At 46.7% G+C, this 21,162-nt stretch overlaps 1 protein-coding gene across 2 annotated transcripts in view; it reads right to left on the bottom strand.

The window, feature by feature from the left end:
• LOC111152625 (phosphodiesterase 8A) overlaps positions 1-21,162 on the bottom strand; it is a 148,745-nt gene that overhangs the window by 53,740 nt on the left and 73,843 nt on the right. For both annotated transcript variants that reach the window (XM_022511160.1, XM_022511161.1), the window contains exons 3-6: positions 19,309-19,499; positions 13,250-13,306; positions 12,354-12,408; positions 6,476-6,564 (exon numbers count right to left, since the gene is read on the bottom strand). In XM_022511160.1, coding sequence (XP_022366868.1) covers positions 6,476-6,564; positions 12,354-12,408; positions 13,250-13,306; positions 19,309-19,499 — 392 coding nt within the window. The remainder of the gene's footprint in view (positions 1-6,475; positions 6,565-12,353; positions 12,409-13,249; positions 13,307-19,308; positions 19,500-21,162) is intronic.

Genomic DNA, 21,162 nt, shown 5'->3' with positions numbered 1-21,162 from the left:
CAGGCTCCCCTAGAGAGCAGAGAGCCCGATGCGGGGCTCGATCCCAGGACTCTGAGATCATGACCTGAGCCGAAGGCAGCGGCTTAACCCACTGAGCCACCCAGGCGCCCCCTGAGCTCTCTGTTCTATTCCATTGATCCATGTGTCTGTTTTCATGCCAGGACCGTACTGTTCTGATTACTGTAGGCTGGTAGTGTAGTCTGAGATCAGGGAATGTGCTACCTCCAGCTCTGTTCTTCTTTCTCAAGATTCCATTGGCTATTCAGGGTCTTCTGTGGTTTCATACAGATTTTGGGGATTATTTGTTCTACTTCTATGAAAAATGTCAATGGAATTTTGATAGGGATTACATTAACTGTGTGGATTGCTTTGCAGTATGGACATTTAAACAATATTAATTATTCCAATCCATTAGCGTGGTGTATCTTCCTGTTTATTTGTGTAGTCTCCAATTCCTTTTATCGCAATCTTATAGTTTTCAGTGTACAGGTTTCTTACCTCCTTGATCATTTATTCCTAGGCATTTTATTCTTTTTGAAGCAATTTTAAATGGAACTTATTTTTCTTTTGGGTAGGTCACTATTAGTGTATAGAAATACAAAGGAATTTTGCATATTGACTTTGCATCCTGGAACCTTAGTGAATCGTTTATTAGCTCTAGTAGCTTTTGGTGGCATCTTTAGGGTTTTCATCATAGAGTACCATTTTATCTGCAAATAGTGACAGTTTCACCTTTTCATTTACAATTTGGATGCCTTTTGTTTCTTTTTCTTGCTAACTGCTCTGGCTAGGACTTCCAGTACTACGTTAAATAAAAGTGTGTATGGTGGGGGGGGAGGGGAGAGTCTTGTCTTGCTTCTGATCTTAGAAGGAAAGCTTTCAGCTTTTCACTACTGCGTATGGGGTTATCTGTGAGTTTGTCATACGTGGCCTTTCTGACATTGAGATATGTTCTCCCATACCCACTTGGTGGAGTGTTTTTATTATGAATGGATGTTACACTCTGTCAAATGTTCTTTCTACATCTATTGAGATGATCATAGGATTTTTTAGCTTTCATTTTGTTAATGTGGTGTATCATGTCGATTTGATTTGTAGGTTGAAACACCTTTGTATCCCCCCCCCCCCAAAAAATGATCCTATATGATCCTTTTAATGTATTGCTGAATTCAGTTTGCTAATAGTTTGTTGAGGATTTTTGCATCTATGTTCATCAGGGATAGTGGCCTGTCATTTTACTACTTTGTGGCATCCTCGTCTGCTTTTGGCACCAGGGTAAATCTGGCCTCATAAATTGAGTTTGGAAGAATTCCTTTTTTTTTTTTTTTTTTTGGAAGAATCTGAGAAGAACTGGTATTAATTCTTCTTTGAGTGTTTGGTAGATTTCACAGGTGGATTTCACAAATATTCACTAGAATGTTTACAGATTTCATCTGGTCCTGGACTCTGTTGTTGGGAGGTTTTTGATTACTGATTCAATCTCCTTACTAGAAATTTGTTCATATTTTCTGTCTCTTCATGATTCAGTCTTAGAAGATTGTATGTGTCTAGGAATTTATCCATTTCTTCTAATTGTTGGTACACAATTGTACAAAGTTGTCTCTTGCGATTCTTTATATTTCTGTGGTATCCTAAGTTCCCTTTCATTTCTGATTTTATTTATTTGAGCCCTCTTTTTTTCTCCTTGGTGAGTCCAGCTAAAGGTTTGTCAGTTTTATCTTTCAGTGAACCAGCTCTTAGTTCCACTGATCTTTTTCGTCTCTATTTCATTTATTTCTACCCTGATCCTATTTCCTTCCTTCTACTAACTTTGAAGCTTTGTTTGTTCTTCTTTTTCTAGTTGCTTTAGGTGTAAAGTTATTGTTTAAGATTTTTCTTTTTCTTCAGGTAGGCTTGTATTGCTACGAACTTCCCTTTTAGAGCCACTTTTGCTGCAATGTCACAGATTTTGGTGTGTTATATTCCTTCTTTCATTTGTTTCTAAGCATTTAAAAAAAATTCCTCCTTTGATTTCTTTGATAGCCCTTTGGTTGTGCAGTAGCATATTGTCTTATTCTCCACATTTTTCTGGTTTTTCCAGTATTCCTCTTGTAATTCACTTCTAGTTTCATACCATTGTGGTCAGAAAAGATGTTTGCTATGATTTCAGTCTTCTTTAAAGTACTGAGACTTCTTTTGTGGCCTAACATGATCTATCCTGGAGAATGCTGCATGTGCATTTAAGAAGATTATGCATCTTGCTGCTTTTGCATGAAATGTTTTGTATGTATCTATTAAGTTCATCTGGTCTACTGTGCTGTTTAAGGCCAATGTTCCATTATTTATTTTCTATCTGGATGATCTATCCACTGATTTAAGTGGGCTAAGTCCTCTACTACAATTATATTGTCAATTTCTCCCTTTATGCTTCTTAATATTTGCTTTATATATATTCTGGTGCTCCCATGATGGATGGATATATATTTTAAAATGTTGTATTTTCTTCTGGGGTTGACCTCTTTATCATTATGTAATGCCCTTCTTTTCTTTAATTACAGCCTTTGTTTTAAAGTCGATTTTGTCTCATATGATTATAGTTATACCAGCTTTCTTTTTGTTTCCAGTATGGAATATCACTTTCCATCCCTTCCCTTTCATTCTGTGTGTATCCTTACTTCTGAAGCCAGTCTCTTGTAGGCAGGCACACAGACGAGCCTTTTTGAAAATTATTAATTTTTGATTCAAGCATCATGCTTTTTGATTAGATAATTTAATCTATTTACACTTAACGTAATTATTGGGTATTATTGCCATTTTTGTTCACTGTTTTGTGGATGTTTCTGTAGTTCCTCTCTGTTCCTTTCTTCTCTTTCTCTCTTTCTTTCTGGTTTGATAACTTTCTTTAGTGTTATGTTTACATTTCTTTCTCATTCTCTTTTGTGTATTTGCTGTAAGTTTTGCTTCGTGGTTACCCTGAAGTTCACATATATTGTCCTATATATTTAACAGTCTATTTTAAGTTGGTAACAACTTAAATTTGAACATAGTTCAAAAACATATTTTTACTAACCCTTTGTTTTGTTTTTAATGTCACATTTTACACTATTTTATGTATCCCTTAACTAGTTATTGTAGCTTTCCTTAATTTTACTACTTCTGTCTTTTGACCTTCATACTGGTTTTATAAGTGATGAATCTGCTACCTTTACTATAGATTTACCTTTTCCAGGGACATTTTTTACTTTCACATATTTTCTTATTATTAATTAGTGCCATTTCTTTTCAGCTGGAAGAAATCAGTAATTTTCTAAGCAGAAACTCTGCAGGTCAGAAGGAAGTGCCATGACTTACTCAAGGTGCTGATGGTTAAAAACCCTGCAACCAAGAATACTCTACCTGACAAGACTGCCATCCAGCGAGACCAAGAGTTTTCCAGATAAGCAAAAGCTAAAGTTCATCACCACTAATCAGCTTTACAAGAAACGTTAAAGGGAGTTCTTTAAGCTGAAAGAAATGGCACTGTTCTATTTAAAGTTATACCATAATCTATTCAACAAATCCCCCATGACTGAACATTTAGGTTGCTTCCAATTTAGTTCTCTTATATGCCTCAGAAGATGGAAAAAAAGAAAGCAACTGCCTGCTTGTTCATAAAATGCAAAGACAATATTAAGGAAACAATAGCAAAGCTTTTACATTATTCCTGGTATTAACAAACTATCTCACTAAACAAAACAAAGCAGCCTAGACAATAGAAATTAGCTTTTATTTCTTGGGTATATAAAAATCAAGTAATGAAATGTGAATTATATATCAATGAAACTATTATTTAAAAAATAAACAAATAAACAATGAGCAAGAAGTTCCCAACTCTGATATATCAAGCTTAGAGTAGATGGATCTGCGAGAAGCTCTACTCAGTTTTATCATTCTTTTTAAAATTGTTGCAGACTTAATAAATAAAAGATAGTATATCATTCTCATTTTCATTTCTTTGATTACTAGTGAAGTAGATATCTGTCTTTTCACGTCAACTGGCCATTAATATCTCCTGTGAACTGCCTGATCATGGCCTTTTTAATTTTTTCTACTGGATGTTTCCATTTTTCAATGATCCATCAAAGCTCTTTATACTATTGGGTTTTAACCTGTCTGTCCTATATGCTACAGACATATTCTCCCCCATATGTTATTTATGTAAAAATGTAACAATATTGGGGTGCCTGGGTGGCAGAGTCAGCTAAGCGTCTCTCAGTTTTGGCTCAGGTTGTGATCTTAGGATCGTGAGATCGATCCCCCCATCAGGGTCCATGCCCAGCAGGGAATTCTGCTTAAGATTCTCTCTCCCCTTCCCGCCCCTCATGTTCATGTGCACACGCTCTCTCTCAAATAAATAAATACATCTTTAAAATAAAATAAAAATGTAACATTATTTAAGGTTTTAAAAAAAAAAACTGTAGACAAGCCTAACATTTTTACAGTGTTTAATCTGACTCTCTTTCTTTACCCAATCTGGCTTTTATGCCATGCCGAATTTAAAAAGACTTCATCATCCAATTACATATGTTCGCTTATATTTTTAGTAGCCATGTAGCCCCACTTTTAACATCAAGTCTCTGGAATTTATTTTGGGGTTGGGTGTGAGATCAAGATGTAACTTAATTTTCCTTCCAAACAGTTAACAAGTTGTCACAATTCTATTCACTGAAAAGTCTGCCCTTTTCCATGTTGATTTAAGCTGCCATGTTGATCATATGCTAAATTCGTAAATATACTCAAGTCTATTTCTACACTTTACATTCCAGTTTACTGATCTAGCGGCAACACAAAGGTGCTTGTTATAGAGCTTGTTAGCGCATTTGAACATCCAGCAAAACAAGTCTGGATTTCTCCCAGGTCTCTAGCCCACATCACCCCCTTCCCTTTGTATCTTCCTTTCCCTTCACTACGGACTTCTCCCTTGGTTGCCAGCTGGGGCAGCGAACAAAGCAGGGCACGATGGCAGATGGGGACAGAGAGGGAAGCAGAAGATGCACCACAAGAGAGCGGTGCAGGCCATATCTGAGAGCCTGGACTTCATCCTAAAGGCAATGGGGAGGTGGAAAGCCCACTCACGAGTGGAACTGCATGTCACTGTGGTGTGGAGAATGACAAGGAGGAGTCAAGAAGGATGCAGGGAGACTGACTGATAGCTCAATAGTCCCGTAAGAGGAAAGAGTAGCCTAAAGAGGAAGGTAAGTGGGCACATTCCACAGATACTCAGGAAGCAAAACCGACAGGACTGGGTCAGTGACTGGCGTTGGGGATGTGTGAAGGAGACACGGTGGTTTCAGTCTAGGACCACAGGGGAGGTGATGCTGTGTTCACTGAGCTAAGGGATGCAGGAAGGAAGGTCAGAGGTTTCAGTCAGATTTAGGGGTGAAGGAGAGACAATGACTGCAGGCTAGGAAAGGCTGATCACACCCAGAGGGATTCCCTGTGCTGCGTGCCACTTCTGAGATCTCAAATCTAACTCACTTCATCCCCCTGGGGGTCACTGCTGCACCATGACCCGACCAGATAAGCTCTAGTATCAGCAACTGATGAGGACGCGTTCCTCTCAGGCCGACAGCCTCACCTGCCGTGGGGACGCTGCAGCCGGCCTGCAGCCCGAGGGAGGGCGGAGGAGGCCTCGAGGCAGCCGTCCACCTCAGCTTCCTGACAAAACCCGGCAACGAAGCTCTTCTGGACACTTTACTAGCCTTGAAACACGTCTGCTCGTCAGAACTTCTCTGCTACCTCAAGCTTCATTTCCTTTGGTCTGGGAAGTACTTCTGCTTCCTGCACGTGGAACCCGGCACTGGTCCCCACTCGTCTCCCTCCCTCAAGACCTGACCCCCTTACCTCTGTCCTGGGCACCTACACACACAGTCACCTCATTCTCCCCTTGGTCCCTGGAAATGTGCAAGAACAGACCACCCAAGGAAGAAACCCAGGATGACAAAGAGCTGCTGACTTTTTCCTCCTTCTATCAAACTCATATAATTTTACTAATTTTTTGCTTTTCCCATCGTACAAGGAACTAGGTTTCTACTCAATTACCTTAAAACAAAACCTATTGCTCAGGAGCAAATTACAAAATGATTATCTGCGGAGAAGAAAACATGTCACCTAGCAAAGATAACTAGTATTGGTAGGTTGGGGTGTACACAAGTTATTTTTTATTTTTGTAAAAAACTAATCAGATAATTCAGTATTTCTATTTCCAGCCTGCTTTTCCCGTCTACATTCTTTCAGAGCCCCACCGCTAAGCGCGAGTCTCCCATCACTAACAGGACCACTCGAGGGACGCCCAGGTGGACGCCAAGAGTCTGTGTGAGGAGAGTCCCCGGGTCGCCGCCCACTCCCACCTCAGCAGGAGGTCGGTTAGAGCCCAAAGAGCCACAGCCCAGACCTCCCTGGCGGAGCCCCCTGCACACTGCCGCGCGGGCATCCCAGCCGGGGCGGGACCGATTACCTGAGTTTGAGCTGGGACCGCACCTCTCCGAACTCCAGCTGGAGCAGCTCGTTGTAGCAGGCCATGAGACTGGGGTTCTCCACATACCTCTGTGAAGAGAAAGGACACGTGGATAAAGCAGTGCGCCTCTGGAAGTCAGTACGTCCATCCACAGAAACACCTCTTCAGCAGACTTCTCCAGTGGGTAACGGGAATCTAAAACCTGCATCTTTAGTGATGAACAGGAACTGAGAGAGGAAACCTGTGGTACCAGATGAGCTCCGACAAAGGCTTTGTTTGAGGTGAGAGGATTTTGGATGTCTCCATGTTGCTATCAGAGCCTAGAATATGTGGAAGGAAGAAATCTATTTAATTCAAGTCCTACTTCCATTAACTGCCCGAGCACACTCCACGTCCTCGTTACAACCGTTCACACTCACAGGAAGCAAACACATGCTTGCGCTTCTCTTTGCCCCAGGATTTCACAAAGAGAACCCCTACTCGGGCGACACCTTCCTACGCTCACCTGAACCACGGCTCAACCAAGCCACCAAAGGCGGGCCCTCCACGGCTTTGTCCCATGGCCCTTACTGCCCTGGACAGTGACGACCTCGTGTAAGAACATTTATGTAATGGAAGCATCTCACCACACAGCAAACGACACAGTTCAAGAAGTGTGGACCCATTCCACCACCAAATTATGTATTCCATGAAGACATCTTAGAAGTCACTGTGTCCTATCACCTAGTTCCATCAAGGTAGCAGAAATATTTGGGAACAGTTACTCACCCCTATTTCTATGACCCCGGCTCAATGCATGGCTGATCCTCTGCCGGTGAGGAGGAGGCTGAGGCCTAAGAGGCAGGCCAGGGCCTCTGCAGGTCACCACCTCCGAGCCAAAGCCAGACCAATCTGGAACATGGGCCCCTCAAAGAGCTCCTGGCTCTGCCACAGGCAAGGTGCTCAGTCTCCCACTTAAACAGTGATCAGGATCTTGCCTGAGTGTCAAGCAGCTAATGGTCAGCCCCAGGTTCATGCCCCGTCAACGATATGACCTGACTAAGGTCCCCACTCTCCTGGGCCGGCTTCCTCACCTGCAGAACAAGACCATCCTGCTCATAGCCACTCCGGATGACCACGAGCACCAAGTGAGGCCATGGGCGACAGCTCGAACTGCACAGTGACCAGAGAGTATGGTGACTGCTGTCTCTGGGAGGCGAGGGGAGGAGGCAAGGCCAGCCGTGGACATGGTGGTCCCTAATCCACAGGCCAAAACCCAGCCCTTCTCATTCACAGAAGTCAGAGAGGTGCCGTGGCTCCCAGCTCTCACAGCTGAGAGAGGAGAACGGTGCTGGACCTGCCATCTGCTCTTGGTCAGCCCCGACTCCACAGAACCCCGGAGAAGGCCGTCCACCCACACGGGCACCTACTGCTGACTCGCCAGGAACAGGGAGGAGAGTCCTGGGCACAGTGCTTGTGCCACTGCCAACAGACGGGGTGGGGACCGGAGCTGTCCAAGGGCACGGCTGGCCTCACTTGCTCTGCCGGTGAGATCGTGGGATGTGGAGACACGTGAGCTTATAAATGGCCTCCCAGGCATGCAACCAGATTCTTCACTGGGTGTGAATGCACATATCCAGTCTTCCCAGCCTTTCTCCAACTTCCACGTATGTCTCAAAGGTTCCACGAGTTCCAGTTCCAGAGAAGGGCACTGGGTCCAGGATGCCTGGGAAACAGGCTGCTGCTCCTGCACCTTCAACAGCAGCTGGCCTCCTCCCCCTACCCCATCCCACCAGAGGAGCCCTGCCACAGATCCTAGGGATCTGAGCTGACTCACCCTCGCTTTTCCAGAGCCTTTTTCCACACCCACCTTGCTGGGCCCCACCCAGTGGTTCTCAGCCCCAGCGCTCTTGGAATGACCCGCAATCTTACAGACTAACACCACTGTGCGGGCCCCCCAACACCACCCGAAGGGCCCCTCCAGGGAAGCTCTTCCGGGACTCTCACGCACAACCAGTCCTGAGGTGCACCAAGCCTGAACTTTTCACATGTTAGTCAGCAAATGCCCGACTGAGGAAGCAGGCAGGTCTCCATCCATCCTGAAATCCTGAACGACGGCACTAACCCACAGAAGAACTGACTGCCCCCTTGAAGACCAGAGACATCACTGCAGGGCTGTCTGTCAGGTCTAGGGCTGAGTCAAGCATTGGCACCACTGCCTACCAGCCATGGGACTTGGCAGAGTCACTGTGCCCTGTGTCAGCTCAGCATCCCGTTGTTCCGTGAAGGTATGGGACCCTGCTTAAAGCAAGACTCATCTTCACTTGTGGTCCCCGAGGACTGGCCATCCACTTGAATTCCTCATCCACCTAACGGGGAGCCTGCTGCTGCCTCGCCTGCCAGGTCACGTACCTCTACAGTGACTACTTTCAAGCTTCTGTGCTTGGGGACGTGTACCGGAGATGGTCCTAGCAAAGGCTTCAGGGGATCCCTTGACCAAGTGTGAGGGTGAGATGGGGGAGAATGTGTGCGTCGGTCGCTCTGGCACTTTCAAGTTAGCTTCATGACAGCTCGATTACACTAAGAAAATAGAGGGACTGAGGTGTGCTAGCCCTTCTCCCAGGATGCTCTCTCCAGTCCACACAGCTCTGCCAGGGCGCTGCCCTGCGGGGAATTTCAAACACACACATTCCCAACACGCATCTATGCCCTTTCAAAGAGACTTCATACAAATATAAAGCTTCAGGACTTCTGGGGGCCGTCAGTAAGCAAACACTCTAAGGCAGGTCACATCGTCTATCCCCAAGTTTCACTAGAAAGTGGAAGCTTCAGAGGTCCTGCTATAGATAGACAGACAGACAGAGAGACAGATAAATAAAGCCAGTTCTGAAGCCCAAGAGTAGTAACATAAAGATCTGCAGAGTTAGCTGGGCCAGTTTCTGTCCTTGTGTGAGTGCTCTGCCCAGCAGGCTGGAGTGCGGCACGATCTGGGATCCACTAGTGAGAGGCGTCCACAGCTCTCCATCCCGGATTCTGTACTTACAGGAACACTGACCTTCCCAATGGCTGCCCTGGGTTTTTCTCAGACAACTTAGTATAGATTCCTGGAGGTGAGGCGATGCGGGCAGGTGCTGAGATGGGTGTATGTTTTGGGGGTTGCCAAAAAAAGGGGGGGAACCATCAAACTAATAATAATCTAATGTGTGCTTTTTATATAAAATTGTGTGTGTATAGAATAAAATCTTAAGTTCCATATTACTGGATGTTAGTATTAGAATCTGTGTTCTTTTTTGTCTGCATTTACTTGCTACCTTTGTTCATTTGTTACTAAGCTTTTATCATTTTGTTTTAGAAATGTCATATAACTTACTTAATAAACCAGTCCGGCAGCATATCTTTTTCTAAAAAAAAAAAATGGGAGAAATTAGTCTGTTCACATACACTTGATTTTACTCCTTCTGTCTTACTGTGTCTTCATGACTGGTTTCACACTGTTGCTTCCTTCTCCTTGTCAGCCAGTCTGACCAAGTTGCTGTAAAGTTCTTATTTCCTCTCGTGAATTTGGAAGGTTTGTTAAACGTTTCTATTAATGGTTCCTTCCTTCTCGCTAATCTCAAAGGATTACACAGATTTCTTTACTACTATTCGAAAACAAGATGCCAATCACCCCCAGAATCGACTATCTCCCAGAGAACAAATGTTCTAGTCTGCGCATTTCCCAGAAGAAAACGTCGGAATACTTTCACCACCCGCTCCCCCGACCCATGGTGGCTAGATAAGGCCCTGAGAACGCTTTTACCTCCATCTCCTCCACACAAACCTTGAAAATGCCTACGTTTTTGCTAAGATAGTCTAGAATTTAGAGACTGACCTATTGTTCAAATTTTTCTTTTGGCACATCCCCTCTGTTGGAAGAGTATTAAACCTTCCAGTCTGTGTTTTTCCTTTTAAGTCTAACATGACCTAACATGACAAATCATATTCTACTTGCATTTCATATGTTCTCTAACCACAAATAAAGGTCTACGGCAGGTTGTTCACGCACACACACACCTGTGTGCGCGCATGCGCAGGGGGAGGAGGGAGAGCCGCAGAGACGGGGATGTGGGAGGCGGGCACCGCAGGTTCACTGATCCCCACTTCCCTCCACTTCATCCCTCCTCCCTCTTCTTCAAGTTTCTGTTCGAGTTCATCTGTGGTAGCAGTGGAGTCCTTTCTCAATCCTTTGCCTCCGACAGGGCACTTGGGGAAACAGGACTCTGAATTTTATGCCCTGTAAGGCGAACAAGGATTCGGCGAGGCATCCTTCTCCTGCTGTTAGCTCTAATCCAATGAGACATGACTATGACTGTTTTATACAGAAAATGGGGGCTTATGTTTACCCCCAGAGTCAGCATTTTCTGGCTTCATTCCTTCTTGCGCTTCAAGACTTCCGCTTGGGAATCACCTCCTTCTGCTTGAAGCAGACCCCATACAAACTCTCCCCATTTCCATAGGGCTGACAGTGTGTCAGCCTCTTCATAGGAAGCCCTCTGCTGGGGTTACCACTCCAGGTAGCAGCAGTTTCATCACGTTGGAAGTAACATCCCACTATTTTCTACTTTCCTTTTATCACTGCTGAGAAGCTAGCCGTTAAATCATTGTTCTTCTGAAGGTCGTCTTTTTTTTTTCTGGTGAGATTTTCACTATGATGGGTCTTCTTTTTATTTACTCTTCTTTGGATTTGTTGGAATTTCTGCATCTGTGGACTACAGTCTTTCATCAGTTCTGGAAAATTATCTTCAAATATCGCCTCTGCCCCATTCTCTCTCCTGTCCTCCTAGAACTCCATTTACGTATATGCTAAACCATCCACTCTATCCTCCACACTTCTTAACCTCCCTAACTTACCTTCTGTCATTGAATCTCTGTGCTACATGCTGGGTAATTTCTTCAGACCCACTACGTTTTAAATTTTTCAGTTATAATGTGTTCATTTCTCAAAAGTCAATTATGTTCTGCTTAGAATGTGCTGTGTCACTTTTTACAGTTCTCCTATTTCTTGCAGACATTTGCAAGAGTGTCTTTTATTCTGTACATATAATAAGCATAATTCCTTTATGATTTGAGTCTGATAATTCTGGTGTGTATGGGCCGTGAGGGTCTGTTTCTGCTGTCTTTCCCCCACTAGCTCTCACTCGCAATGCCTCATCGCCTGTGGACTGGTCCGCTTCTGTGGAATGCGGCCAGCTGCCTTTGAGCAATTATTTGCAGAGATTCTCTGAGGCCAGAGATGACGGTGTCTTGCTCTAGAGAGGATCTGCATTTGCTTCTGCCGGTACCCAGGAATATGACCCACCACCTAGTTCCACTTTAATCTTAATTTGTGGCTTGGGGTGTCTGGACTACCTCCCACATATAAATTTAGGTCACAAATGTGTCCCAGAATCAGCCTTACATAAGTTCTCTCCATCATGATTCCCAAGGCTCACTGGCAACTGACCAAAGCCTTTAGAAGTCTTCTGGCTTAGGGAAACCCAACAGATGAGCGCTGAGAGTGGAGGGGTCGTGTGTGGGCTGCCTCATTTCCAGAATCCTTGAACTGCCTTTCAAGTTGCACCCATACACGTCAGCGTTGTAACAACACATCGTATGACATAACTCTGAGTCAGTATGCCATTACAGGAGATGTTATGATGTTTAGACGACTTTAGCAGGCATAAGTTTGAGAGCACAGAAACGTAAAGTGTTGTAGATTATTAAGATTACCAAGTTCTAAAGTTAAACCAAATTGTAACAGCACAAGGACAGCAAACTTTTTTCTTCAAATGAATTCAAAACTTTTGCTGGCTCTCAACGGAGATAAAATTTAATTTTTCATGCTGAATTATACTCGCATAACAAGGAAGTGGGTACATACCCTCGTAAAGCCAGCGGCAATGAGGGGCATCACAGATGACTCTTCTCTATCCGTCCTTCAGAAGAACACAGGAAAGGGTTAGAGACCATTTTTATCAATTACAGCTCACCTCTTTATTCACTAATTTACATAATACTAAGACTGTCATATGTTAAATACTTTTCAATGAAATTAGATCAATATACCAATCAGAAGTATAAAATTGAAAATAGTTTTCTGTTTTAGTTGTGTATGTCGCTTTCTAACAATGCTTGAATTACAGAGACTCTGCACTAATGGCCAGGATACAGAAGTAACCACATATCTACTTGATATGTAAGAATTTTAATTCAAATTCTTCCCCATTTTCTTCTACTTGAAGTTTCTTTAAGAAAAAAAAAAAAAAAAAAAAAAAAAACCTCTTCTCCCCTAAACGCTCTGGGAAAAAGTTTAAAGGACAAAGAATCCTTTCTTCTATCCACAAAAGTATATAAGCTAAATAACATTTATTTGTATACTGCCCTTCTCCTAACATATTTCTATTCTTCCCTACTTCCAATTTCAGAATGAAATAAAAGACTTCCCCCATTTACATATGAATCAAAACTTCGTAGGTACATGGGAGTCAGAAAGCCCTTGGGAGGTGTCCCTGGATAAAATTCATACTTTTAGGAATGGGAAGTCTCTCGTAGTTTGCCTATTTCTAAAGTGAACAGCAGTCCAGAATCACAAAAGCTCACTCGAGAGCAGAAACTCCCATTAGGGAGTTAACTGGTGAAGTGGAAGAAAATAAGAAAGAACACAATGCCACTGAAAAGAGTCACACCTGTCATAGACCATGGGCGCTCAGGCCCCTGCTAAGGGCCAGCACAACACAGATACCTGAACTTCAACCTCAAAAAAAAATGAGAGCTTACCTGCGTACTACACCAATAATAATTGTGTTTTCAGAGAGTTTTGATGATCTAATAGACCTTTAAAGAAAACAAATTTTAAAATAAATGTAAAGCAATTCTTAAAAAAAAAAATACACTGAATCTCAGTAGAACGATTACAGTTGGGGAGAGGTAGAAGAGGGAGCAAGTCACACTCTAGCTTTACCTTCTTGGCTATTTGATCTTCCTCCCTCTAGGGCACAAGCCCCACTCAGCAGACAAGTCACCCTAACAGGCCTGCTCCTCATACTGGACTTTGTTAATCCAAACGGCCCAGGGGAAGAACGCTCCCTATTTGGGCTTACGTGACTGGGGTTATCGGTCTCTCCCCGCCAAAGGGAAATGCGAGTACATGTGTGTTACCGCAAGCTGATGGCCGCGGTTACAGTGGGGACAAAGCCCAAAGGTCAGCACCCTAAACAGTACAAACAAAGAGCTCCTAGGTAGGCAAAAAGCAGTAGCAACAGAAATTCAAAACTAGGAAACGCAAGATGTTCTAATCCGTCAGAAAGCAGAGAATCGCCACCTGACAGAGGAAGAATGGAGGACTGGGGAAGAGACACGGGGGTTGTGGCCCCCACTAAAATCACCCGTGGAGTACGAGGTGGAGTACAACCCCACAGAGTACATTCACCCCTTCTGGAGAAGCCATGTCCCAGGAACAAAAACGCAGCCGATCAGACAGGGCAGAAATCAACGTGACCTGGGAGAGGAGGAGGGGGAGGAGCAACGGGTCCACTGGGGATGGACAAAAGCTCACCCTACATTTTGACCGGGGGGGGGGGGGGGGGGGGGGGGGGGGGGGGGGGGGCGGGACACCGGAGCAGATGCGGAGCCACGCCACAGGAAGGGGGGAAGGCAGCCCTGGGCTGAAAGGAAGACACTCACACAGGACGGGCTTCAGCAGGAGAACGGAGCGACCGTTCCCAGCCATGTCGGAAGTGTGCTGGCCTCCTAGACAAGTGTCCAGGATGGGACAGAGAACAGCCGAGACTTACTGCATGAACTCTGTTCTGTTAGTTCAAGAACCAGAACCACTCCTGAGTCACAGAACACAGAAAACCACCTGCATGATTCTTCCCCAATTCTCCCAAGGATGCTACAGAATGTAGCCTTTCCAGACGCATCCGAGGACATCAACTCAGCACACATGACGGATACCTCCATTTGGCAAACTTTTTCTGTAAAGGGTCGGATGGCAAGTGTCCCAGGCTTCGTGAGCCGGGCCGACCGTCACAACCACTCCACTCTGCCACTGTCATGTGAAAGCAGTCACAGTGGATGCCTAAATGAGCGGTGTGGCCGTGTCGCCCAGCACAGCCCTGCCTCACGGCATGGGGGCTTCATGTCCTCAGGCTGAGTCTAATGACAGACACAGACTGGATGTAGGGTACAAAAGTCACTCAGGGACGGACATGCAGCTCTAGGGACGAGCCAGTCGGCTCTCGTGGGCCGCACGCTCACACCTCTCTCCGTGTTTCTCTGCTTTACCCAGTGTCCAGTCCATTCAGCTCCCATCTGCCTGTCGATGCCAGAGGAAGCCAACCTCCAGGGTGCCGCATGGCTACTGACTTGGAAGAGCCCCTGGACGGGTCACGATGGGTCACTGCGGGTCTGCCGACCAGGTATCAGTCCCTGGTTCCAGCAGGATCTCCCTGCCTGGAGAAGAGCCACGCTCACCTTCCGGGAGCAGGCCCAAGGAAGGGCTGTCCAAGCGTGGAAGTTGACTGGCACAGTGGACACTCACACAGACGAGGCCAGCTCACTTCTCGAAACTGTGGGCTGCTACTGAGCACAGCACGAATCCTACCCAGGGAGAGACGGGACCCACGAATGGTATTTCTGTGACTTCTGAGGGCACGTACTTATTCTTGTGTTCATACTTCCATCGTATCACCAAGATTTCAAGAAAGAAAAGGCGAATTTAAGTATGCAGTCAGCTATCTCAAATCAGCTCTCCTCTTTTTAGAAGAAAAACAGAGACCTGAGTGGTATAAATAGCAAGTAGGTAACTGTGCACATCCACTCACGAGGTCGTTCTGGATGACTTGCTCAGGGCACAGGAAGGAGGGGGGGCACTGGGCTAAGGACAAAGCAGAAAGAAGGCCACGTTTACCTGGAAGCAAGGTGATACCTGCAAAGGAGGCCAACACTGTATGAAATGGCAGAGGTACTCCTGACTTTTTCTGGTCCGTAAGGAGGAAGAACGGACTAGAAAATAGAAATGTAAGGAAACTGGGTTGGGATAAACAAACGAAAAAACACAACCCTTTACTTTAGGATTCAGGAAAACGAAGAAAGAAATTACTTAGCATCATCAAAATTGTACAACCAGATGTTAGGAAGGCAGGATCTGAGAAGTCAGAGAAGAGAGAAGGCGCTAATCTCTAGCACAAGATTCTGATAGACCATGTGAGTGTGCTGGGAAGCGCTAGGACTTGATGGGGTAATGCATAGGAGAAAACTCCGAACAACAGCTTAGGCAAGACTGTTCTCCCACGGAGAAGATGCGCGGAGGCGGCCGGAGGCGGTGGCAGCAGCAGCACCGGGAGCCGGGCTCGTGCCAGGTTTCCTGACTCTTGCCTCCACATGGTTTCTTCCTCGTGGTCTGAGACAGAGGCTACGCTCAAGCCATGACACCCACATTCTAGAAGCAGGATACTTTCCCGAAGATGCACAGGACATTCCCACTGGCCAGCTGCAAGAAACGCTGGGGAATGCGTGCATTTTCTAGGTGGCCAGAGGCCCCGCTAAACATTAGAAATTCAGTTACTAGGAAAGAGTAGACATGGGTATGGGGGGCAACCACCATTCTCCAGACACAGTGGCAACTACAGACACATCTGATGAGGGTCTCAGCACAAGCCCGGAGGAAAGGCCAGGGCACAGAGACGGACTGCGAGAACCTGGCAAAGCCCTTCGGTGAGTTAACTTTTACAACAGCTCCGTTACTCGCACATCGCCGCTGCTCCCTTCGCCATGGGGAGTGAGTTTGAGATGGGAAAGACTGGAATTTACCATGGTGAAAAGGAGCCGTGGACTGAGGTGAACCCAGGGACGGTCCCAGGCGTCTGGCACCCGAGCAGAGTCCTGCTCCCGCGTGCGGCCTATACCCACTCGGCAGGTGCCCTCGGGCTCCGGCGCAGGCCGCTCTCCCGTCTTCCCTTTCACCGCAGAGCCCTGCTCCTGGCACACGAACGAACAGCTCTCCATCTCTCCTGGGTACCCCAGGCACAGGCTTCTGAGAGGTTCTTCGGTTTCTTGTGGTGAATCATTTTCTCTGTCTTCAAGGCTGTTCTTTCCCCTCTGTTATCTGGCATCTCTTCACAGGCCTTTATCCCTGTCATTCACCCTTGCAGGGAGGCGGGATCCAGCCCGTCGGGATCACAGAATCACAGAATCACAGGATCACAGGAGCCTCCCTTGCTCGCCTCTGCTGGGCCCTTGGCAGCCCTCCTCCCCCCGGGGCTGGGCCTGTGGATCAGGGCAGCAGAGGTGAGCCCCTGCTCAGAGAGGCGGCCGGGGCAGGCAGATGGGAGCCGCACAGCCTGCCGGCTGCTCTCTCCCGCTCCCCACCCGCTCCCGAGAAGCGGGGCGCTCTGCTGCCCCGAAGCCACAACACGCCAAGGGCTATTCGCGCACTCCTTGAGGCTCTGGCCCCTCCTTGCAACGTGGCAGAAAAACCCAGGTCTCTGCCTCCGCTCTAGGTCTTGGGGTTCCAGCGGATGCGGAGAGTGAAGACTGGAGAGGCAGCGGGGGGCTGCGGGCAGGGCTCGGGGGCTCAGCAGAGGCGTCGGTTTCTCTGGCCACACAGCTCCGGCGTCCCGGGCTTAGCATGACTGTGACAGTGACGCGGAGCATCTTCCCATCTCCTTCCCGTAGGTCCGGCTGGTCCTTCAGCTTCAGGACTCAAGCGTGCGGAGGGCGGCTCGGCCTCCAGGGTACAGAGCGGAGAGCCGCAGTGGGAATCCCAGCCGTCCCCTGCTCTCCCAGCTCCGGAGGTGGCTCGCAGCCCACCGCTGGCTTCCGAACCGCTGAGACCAGCTCTTGTCTGTCAGCTTGATGGGTCTCTTGACAGGAAGCGCCTGTAACCAGGCACAAGACGGCCTCCAACAGCCTCACAACCGCCTCGGCTCCTCTGAGCTCCAGCTGGCAGCCGAGGACCCTCCGCCTGCTCCCGACGTGCCCCTGCACTGGCCACATCAGCGTCCCAGCCGCCTACAGGCTGACGTGCAAGCCTTTGGCTCAGCACCTAAGGCCCTCCTGATGGGGCTCCTGCCTGCTCCTGGCCACGTCCCAGCCCGCCTAGCCCTGCAGCCATCCATACTGAGCTGAGAAGCCCCGTATAGCTGCCCGGTCCTACACATGCTGCTCCCTGCACCTGGAAGGTCTTTCCCACCTTTCTTTCAAAACTCCTCTCCATCCTTTACAACTCAGGCTGGACGTCCTGTGTGGCTCTCCCTGACACAGGGCCCTGCAGCTCTTCGCATCTGCTCCTCGTGGGCACTTAGAGCCTGTGCTGAGACACTCATCTGTCAACTAGAACAGTAGCTCTCCGGAGGCAAGAACCACATCTTACTTGCCTGTGGAGCTCTAGTACCAAAGACAGTGCCCAGAACCGAGAAGATTTACAAAGTACGGCTCCTCAACCGGTGGATTTGGAAATGTCACAAACACAGAATATTTGCCCTTCAGCAAGGCAGCTGATAAGGAGTGTAAGGAGTTCCAAATGTCCCCAGTAGAGAGATACAGATGAATGCTAGTTGTTTAGGTAAGTCAGCAACTGATGAAAAACCCTTCATGGGTGGTGTTGGTTAGGTATCCCAAAAGGAAGAGGAAGGAAAGGACAGAGCTCTGCCAGGGTAAGACCTCATGAGCTGTATAAATCAGCAGAGGGACAGGTTCAGGAGGGAGAGCTGGGAATAACTCGTTGAAGGAAACTTCCATAGTGGGCAGGTTCCCTTAAAGGGATGACCTTTAAACCAGGCATGGCCAGAATCAAGATGAAAGTAACTTAGAAAATTAAATTAGGGCCTACACTTGCCTCTAGAAAACTCACTAACTACGGCATAAGGACCACCCCCGCCCCAGCCACAACAGACACACACCCTCAGCCACAAGGTGGAGGTGATGTGGTAGAACACAGCTAGCAAGAAAAACCGGAGCTTCTTGGCCGGGACCGTGACACAGCCCTCAGGAAAGCAGTATGCTCGGGGGCCGCATGTGTCATCATTCGCTCCCTGCACAGCACAGGGAAGATGGCCATTCTGCTTACTCTTCACCGGTCCATTCAAACCTGGCTGAGACTTTCGGTTCTGGAGCTGCACTTCCGAGGGCTACAGCCTGGAAGGGACCACGCGAGGCTGGGATACGAAAGTGCGCCGGGAGGAGCTGCCGGGGGCAGTGCACATATGCTGCCTCCGGGACAGGCCATTCCTGCCCTCAAAGGCTGGAAATCTGGGAAAGGGGATTAAGTTGGACTCAGCAAGAAAGAACTTGTGCTGCTCAGAGCTTCCCCTTGGGAACCCCACCCCAACAGAGGCGGGATGCCGGGGGCGGGAACTTAGTAGAGGACGGCACACATACAGTCTACGCTGCTCTGAGACCGCCTATGAAGCAACCCAGTTCACACACTCTGATATTGTGCAAGTGCTATAAACAAGGCACATTTGCCTAACATTAGAAGACAATTTTCAATTTTTTATAACTTTAAAAACATCTGGAACATTTCATCAGCTCCTGTTGCCATCATCTGTGGGTGATGGTTGTAGTTAGTCACAGACTGAGTTTCACTTTAACACTTAATGGTTTTTATTTATATGTATGTATGTATGTATGTATGTGTGTGTGTGTATATATATTAAATTGTTTTAAGCAAAGCAAAGTAAAAACAGAGGAAGGCCAGTCCTAGAAATAATGGTCCTTATGTCTTACTTATTTTATGTGCATAGAAGACGGGGAATTTTACTTGGTGTATTTCTGGGCTGTTCTTACTGTCACACATGCCCATGGGGCTACTCAGGCCCACGTCCCAGACTCACCTGCACAGCGCCTCTGCGTCCAGCTGCCGGGGGTTTCTGTGGTCGATGATGATGATGTCATGATGCTTGTCCAGGAAACAGGCAAGAACAGCCTGAGCCTCCTTGGTAACTGTGCACTTAAACCCCGCTTTTTCACATGCCCTGCAGAATCCATTACACTGGTTATCTTCTTTGGTAAACACTAAAAGTACCTGAATCAAAAAAGAACGAGCACTTTTTAAGAAAAAAAAAAGAAAAAAAAAAGTCATTGTTAGAATGGTCATTTCTTAACATGCCACAGAAAACTCCCAAGTGTTTTCCAGGCAAGTACACAGATGTGGACACAACAATCTGTTGACAGAAATCCTCCTACACGTAACTCACAGACATTACCACTCAGCTCCCCCAAATTACTGCTATTTTATCTGCTCTTGTCTAGATGTCCAAGTGCATGGCTCATATTCTTTTGCTAATAAGCCCACTGGCGAACTCAACAAAAGCTTAAGGATTTTTATCTTGAAACTATTTCAACTACACCCAAATACTTATTTTAGTTAACAGTAAGTTAACTAGACAAGTTCCTTGGATGGCAAAAACTGAAACTATTTTAGTCAAATTTTTAGAATACTTAAAACTTTTTTTTTTAATATTTTATTTATTTGAGAGAGAGAGTGGGAGCCTGAGTGGGAGGTCAGAGGCAGGGGGAGATGGAGAAGCAGGCTCCCCACTGGGCAGAGAGCCTGACATGGGGCTCAATCCTAGGACCCTGAGATATGACCTGAGCCAAAGGCAGAGTCTTAACCCACTGACCCATCCAGGCGCCCCAAATAGTTAAAACTTTAAATAATGTATTTAAATGTTTTGACTCAAGATTTTATGTAATTCCTCCAACTTAAAAAAAATTACTTTGATGACAAGATATTTCAAGTAGACCCAAATATAATACCTCATAACTGGCCAGGCAATCCCTCAACCTCCCTTCCCTCTGGAAACCACCAGATTATTCTAAGTCGGCTTCTGCTTTTTGTTGTTGGTGATGGTGGTTTACTGTTTTAAATTCCACATATAAGTTAAATCATATGATACTTGTCTTAGGGCAAGGGATTAAGATAAACTTCCAGGGGTGCCTAGGGGGCTCAGTCGGTTAAGCGCCTGACTCTTGATTTTGGCCCAGGTCAGAATCTCAGGGTTGTGAGATCGACCCCCACGACAGACTCCAGGCCCAGTGTTGGGCCTGGAGCCTGCTTAAGATTCTCTCTCTCCTTCTCCCTCTCCCCACAACCCCTTTACCTCTGCTCTCAAATAAATAAATAAATACGGTAAGCTTCCAGTCATAAAATATCTATGACCTGGGGATACAATGCATGGCAGGGGGATTACAGTTAACAGTACAGAACATTATATGGTGACACATCGTAGCCAGAGTTATAGTGCTGGTCACTTCCTAATGTATATAAATGTCGAATGACTGTTGTACACCTGAAACCAATATAATGTTAGAGGTCAACTTCATTTCAATAAAAATCAATTAATAAAGTTCTGATCGACAGCAAATGACAAAATAAAGAAAACCGTCAGTTAAGTGACACAGGCACAGCACCAGGCCCAAGGGGTGGCACCTATGCCTCTGCCCAGGATGACGGCTTGCTGTCCCCTTGCCTGGCCTGGATCAGGTGAGGCCTGCATCTGCCATGTCTCCCCTCCACAGCCAGGCACCCCCCACCGCCGCCCCCCACCCCCCACCACGCCAGCCAGGTCTAGGTCAGAAGCGCACTGTTCCTTCTGTCCCTTCAGACCTGGATGGACTCATGAGGATAACGGTGGTAAGGCGGAGGTGGGCAGCCTGTGAGAAGGACCGCAACGCTACCAGAGACC

The sequence above is a fragment of the Enhydra lutris genome, unplaced genomic scaffold (genome assembly GCF_002288905.1).
Source record: "Enhydra lutris kenyoni isolate GAN:26980312 unplaced genomic scaffold, ASM228890v2 scaffoldscaffold29, whole genome shotgun sequence".
NCBI lineage: Eukaryota > Metazoa > Chordata > Mammalia > Carnivora > Mustelidae > Enhydra > Enhydra lutris.
The sequence above is the reverse complement of the archived record's forward strand: the minus strand, read 5'-3'. Positions and strand labels throughout refer to the sequence as shown.